Raw genomic sequence first — 6,012 nt, forward strand, 5'->3', positions numbered from 1 at the left:
CCGGGTCATTCTATGATTCTATGATTCAGGGACTCAGGACTGGCAAAAAGCTGCTGTTGTTGCTGATGAAAACAGAGAGAGGATTCGTCAACCCACTGGCAATAGGCCTAGGAGGGCTCCACATGCTGATTTGCTTTTCAGACAGTGTGTTGTCAACTTACACCCCAAAGAGCACTAGAGTGTGAGGTCTTAGGCTAAGATACAGCTTACTCCTGCTGACCATGCAGAGAGGTGGGATTCCCTTTTTAGTTCCGTTTTTCAGTTAGTTCATTTGTAATGTAGGAGGAGACCTGAAGACAAGCTATAAAATGGTACTGTCTCCAGGTGAACTTTCAATTTCACATGAGAAATGAACTTCCAGTTCCCACAACTTTGGAATAAACTGTATCAGCAAAAATACCAGGACACATACTTGCACATTTGCAGTTTCTTTACTGCCCAGCTGACCACTATTATTCAGCCAGACAGGCAATGGCAGATTCTGTCTGACAGCCTTAACCAACTGATAGCTAAGATTTTGGGGGACCATCTGGCATGGCCAAGGTTAAAGCTCCTCCTCTAGCACTGTGCTTAGGAGAGAATGCCCACCCACAGGAAAGGTGCTGGGTAACAAGCATGTGCAGTCACTGGGACAGAGACAGACAAACTGGACAGCAGTGATTCTTTTCTTCTGGAAGGAAGCTTTTGAGGAAGCCTAGCAGCACGATATCCAGTAGCGGTACTGGACTCTTGCAGGTCACACGCTGTTAAAAAACAGCATGGTGAAGCTGTGCCCTCTTCTTTAACAGCATCAGCCTTATTCCCTGTCCTGGTTTCAGCTGGGATAGAGTTAAATTTCTTCACAGTAGCTAGTAAAAGGCTGTGTTTTGGATTTGTACTCAGAAGAAGGCTGATAACATACTGATGTTTATAGCTGTTGCCAAGCAATGCTTAATTAAGCCAAGGACTTTTCAAGTTCCCATGCTTTGCCAGTGTTCAGGTGCACAAGAAGGTGTGAGGGAGCATAGCCCAGAGCATAACCCACAATTACTGGCTTAGGATTCACCCTCAGGTTTAGGATTGAGGCCCAAATTGGCCAATGGTATATTCCACATCATGCTCAGGATATTATGAGGATCTGTCAAGAAGACAGATCTGCCTCTCTCTCTGACTCTCCGGCTCTTTCTTTTCTAGGATTGCGGTTTTGGGCCTCTCTCTACTCTGGGATCATTAGCCAGCAATGGGCTGGGCCTTCGTCATTGGGTGGTGAGCAGCTGCGCTGTGTATTACTCATTTATATATTGTATATTATTATTACTATTATTAAGTATTCATATAATTTTCAAATGTATTGTATTTTAGTTAAATTGTTCTTCTCTCAAGCCATGCGTCTCCTTTCCCTTTACCCCTTTAATTCTCTCCCCCATACCCCAGGAAGACGGGGAGGGTGAGCAAGTGCCAGCATGGTGTTTGCTGTTGGCCAGGTCAAACCATGACATTCCCACAAACACGGAACACATAAAAACATCATTTACTGAAAAGCATCAGCCAAATCAATACAGGATCAACCGAGGAAATGAGCTTTTGGCCCCCTGCCCCATTCTGACAAGGGAGTAATTTATTTACAGCGCTAGTCCCGCTTCCTTACCGTATCAAGCAGCTCGATGACTTTGGAGAAGAAGAACCACCAACACACTCTTGCCATCTGCTGGGCAGCACAAGGAAACACTGTTGGATCTCAAAGCGGAATCACTGCTCAGCCTCACTGCCTCAAATTTTAAACTATGCACTAGGTGAAAGCTGCCTACCTGGGATTGCCAGCAAAGGGGAAAAACTAGAGGGCTCTTTTATGGCTGTTGCTTTTCCAGGGTGGGAGCTCAGAAAGGAGTGTTCATCTGGGGAGAGGAAAGGCATTCAGGGTTGCTTTGGCTGGTTAGATGACTGGTTTCCTAAGTTGCTTGCTCTGTCATGAGGCAAGGGTGAGCTGCTCAGAAACTGTTTCTACCCTGATGGCAATATCTGAAAAACTGAAAATCTAATATTCATACTTGCATCTGTTCAAAGTCTGGATATATATCCAGAAGAAAAGCATAATAGTTCTGAATTCACACTGTTCATGCAGCGTTTTTGAAAGCTGAAGCTGGTGGGACCCAAACCTCCCTGTAATGGCCAGACAAGGAATAGTTTTAGCCAAATCCCCTGCTAATAGAAATGTTTAGTAAGATTTATGCCATGCAAAGTTGAGGATATAAAAATTGGTTTTGTCATTGATAGTGACAAAATCCTTGTATAGCCAATGGAGTCACATATATTTCAGAGGTAATTTGCAATATCTGTACAAACATCTATCTTCAGATTGGAGGATCACCCTCTCTGCAGTGATTAAAGAGGGAATTTAGATGGCTATGTTGACTGAGATTATTAATTTATAGAGAACTAAAGCAAAGTGCAACTGTTGAAGTAGACAACTTAGTGAAATAGATTTACAAGCAACAAACTGGAGTAAAAGCCTTCTTAGGCATGCAAATTGCTATTTATGAGCAAAACAATCTGCATACCCATAGGAGGCGCAGAGCCTAAGGCAAGATTTGTATACAACTATACCCTCATTCCTAGTTCACTTCGGCTGTAATCCACTGGCTGGCACAGGTAGCTGTAGTTGGCCAAGACTGATGTTACCAGAAACTGAAACAAAAGAAAAGCAATAGAGATCCCTTTTCTGTTTAATGCCATCTGTTCCAAAAAGATGTACATATTAAGGTAAGGTAATAAAGTCTCAGTCTAGTATTCACTGACAGAAATGCCATGTAAATTATATAGCTGAGCAAATAGTATAAACCTAAAACAAAGTACTTCACATCCTTGTTGAAACCTGAAAAATAAAATTTGGTCTGGGCATACGTGTAACTCTTTCTGTAATCACTGGCATGCTCAAAAATGCTTCAGCAGGAAAACAGGTCAGAATCTCTCTGAAAATACACTGTTTTCCTTTGCAAAGATCCCATACTGTTTTGTTTTGGCTGGTTGCATTTGCCTATTAATTAGAAAGCCAAAAACTGGACCAAATAACCCGTATTACTGAACAACTGAGCACAGACAAGAGATTTTCATGCCTGTCCTCAGACTGAGTAGTATTTGATTAAAAAAAAAAATCCCAATTTGCATTAACTAAATGTAGAATAGTTTTATAAACTAAAAGGGCAAATTTGTCGATATCAAAATGTTTTGCAAACATATTCAGCCATGTTCCCTTGAAGAGTTTTTTCAGTGGCCTACATAAACTAGGAAAAGGCTTGCAGAAAGGCTTATGCATTGCGAACAAGCAGAGCAGAAAACCATGTCCTCTTGGCAGCAGGAAGCTGCAGTGCGCTTGGCAGTCTTGGAGAGGACTACATAAGTCTGGAAAAGCAGTTCTCATTCTCAGAGACAGGTCTCTCACCATCCAGACCCGAGACAAAGTGAGGAGGTTCCACATCCTCTATATGCTCTGTGTGTCTACTGGGGACATCTCAACTTTTAGCTTGTTCACTGAGGAACCTTTCCATGTTAATTTTACAAACGTGAGGAAGATTGAGCAATGGAGGAAATGAGGTATGCCTTGGAAATAAAGCTTTTAACAGGACAACTGTGTCCCTCTCATGGCAAAACAGACATGACCAAGTCAGCTCTCACTCCCTTCAGTAGAGTCCATCAGCAAGAACTGTTGAACTGGCTCTGGCTTTCAAACACTTCCCGAATGCTTACCTAGGAGCCAATCCTGTTTCCTCACCTCATAAAACATGTAGCTTGATAATATCATCATGGCTATATTGTAGGTAATCAGCAGGCTTCGCAGCTTCAGCGGCTTCCGCTTACGCATGTAGAAGGGCCCCAGTGCCACAACAAAGAGGTAGGAGGCAAAGAGAAGCGTGACTGGAAGTGGAGAGTGGACCAGGGGCCATGGGTCTGTCCTTGGATCTGAAAAGCAAAACACACAGCCAAAGCTGGCACATCCTATACACTGTAAGGCAGATATATTGAGTTACTTCCCTTCAGCCTGCTCTCTGGCAATAAGAAAACCGGGATCTTTTATGTCTGTACAAAGCAGTACCACAGTCCTTCTACTCTGGAGCTCCCTGTGCCGGACTCTGCTAAAAGACTTTAGCACAACATTTAGGTTGGGACTTTAGTACCTAGAAGACTGCTCTGCTAAGCACCAGCCTTCTGCAGCACAGTAGTGAACAGACCTTTCCTGTCATGAGCTGGACTCTTCATCACAGGCTGCAAGACTGTCCCACACATGGGCAAAAGTAGTAGTTCAAAATACATGCAGCAGAGATGCACACAACAAACCAATCAGCTCCTGGATTTTTAGGAGTGTAAATCTTTACTGTTAAATAATAAATTGTTTCAATGACTGGGGCTATTTCTTTCCTGCCCCACAATGCTTAAGACCTCTAAAATTCTCTACCTCTTCATTTTTATATCTACTCATAGGGTAGTCATAGGGACTCTCTTAAAAGCATGCCATTTCACTTGCAAATGACAAAATACTACTCCCTGCTAAAACTGCTCTTCAATTCTTCAGGAATGGGAAGCTCAACAGATTTTCTGTCATGCTGCCTCATCTCTGACCCACAGAAATGCGGGATACATTATATCTGCAAAAACATCCCAGTTCCCCATTCATGCTCTCCTCTCCTATTCCCAATGTCGTCAGTGCTCTGCTAACTCCCTCAGCATGCCCCCCTTTGCTTCCTGACCTGCCAGTCCTAGGCCCCTGGACCCCTCTTCACTATTCTAGCCCCAGGATCCTTGCAGAAGTCCTCTAGTGAATTTTAGTCTTTGGCTCACTGGTGAGCACATAGGCCTCAGGGTATTTTTATAAAACATCGTCCCTGTCCACACAACTCTGTTAGTTCCCATCCCTTCTAAAACTCCCAATCATTTACTGTTTCTCTTGTGAGCTGTGTCAAGATCTCTTTGATATGCCACTTCTGGATTTAACAGTTGGTAAGAAGTCCTGAATCCCAGTTGAGACTCCTGAAATTCAAGTCCTGAAACACTTACAGCCTAAGCACTATGCCCCATGTCCTCCTCCTATCAGACCCACCACGCGGGCTTTGCCATTCCACCTTCATGCTATTTTGTGGCTTTTCCTTCCGTTTATCTCCAGGGATCCAACAGAGCCCCGTGGGACCAAACCGGGCCTGCAGGACCTCTATTATTGAAGATCTGAAGTCTTCTAACTGTAAAATATCAAATCTCAAACACTGAAGAGTGCTTTCTGTCAATATTTCATTTGATAATATGTTTTACTGGCACCACAAAGAGTTTAAACCTCATGGTATTAACTCTTTGGTCTATTAAACTTTCATATGACACGTGAATACGCATTTTAAAAAACTCACTTCTTTAATATTCCAGGCTTAACAGGCAATCCTGACCACATACTGCTCATCATCCTGACAGAGCCTGTTGTACAGTGAACAGAAAGTTGTTGAACGTTCCCCACTATAGGCAGGGGAAATCCCTCATCCCTTCAGTCCTTACTGTGACCCAGCTGGAGTGTCCCTGAGTTACGTTTCAAAACTTAAAGAAGTTCATGATTATGGAGAAGGAAAAGTGAATATTGTCCTAATGAAAAAAATGTGGGCTTATATGAGGATCATCTTTCTTCTATGTTTATTCTTCATGACCATGCTATTTATATGGAGATTCCTATTTAAGACAGCATTCTCTACCTACCTCCACTTTCAAGAACCCAGTTGTAGAATTCCTGAATTTTCTGCCAAGTTGAAGCCATCACAAATTCTGTAAATAAATTAAAATTAGCATCTCCAGGATCACATTAAACCCCCTTAATCCTAGCCTCGACTGAGTCTTGAGTAAGGAAGTTCTTTAGACAAAACTCAGGACTGCAGCTAATGAAAATAAAATAGTTTGCTCTTTGTAGTAATGGAAATTTTGAACCAGGGTTACAGTCATGTTTAAAAAAGGAAGGAAGATAAGCCCTCTACAATGATTAGCTATTTGACTTCTATTTCCAGATTT

At 42.5% G+C, this 6,012-nt stretch overlaps 1 protein-coding gene across 1 annotated transcript; it reads right to left on the minus strand.

The window, feature by feature from the left end:
- Window positions 1-1,627: 1,627 nt before the first annotated feature.
- Window positions 1,628-5,764, minus strand: LOC104472385 (elongation of very long chain fatty acids protein 7-like; the record flags this gene model as incomplete). Its single annotated transcript, XM_010088083.1, has 4 exons — window positions 5,707-5,764; window positions 3,749-3,936; window positions 2,584-2,664; window positions 1,628-1,684 (listed from the first exon to the last, which is right to left on the minus strand). Coding segments are annotated over exons 1-4 (384 nt in total), but the record flags the coding sequence as incomplete, so codon positions are not given.
- Between the last annotated feature and the right edge of the window lie 248 nt (window positions 5,765-6,012).

This window comes from Pterocles gutturalis, unplaced genomic scaffold (assembly GCF_000699245.1).
Source record: "Pterocles gutturalis isolate BGI_N339 unplaced genomic scaffold, ASM69924v1 scaffold2301, whole genome shotgun sequence".
Taxonomy (NCBI): Eukaryota; Metazoa; Chordata; class Aves; order Pterocliformes; family Pteroclidae; genus Pterocles; species Pterocles gutturalis.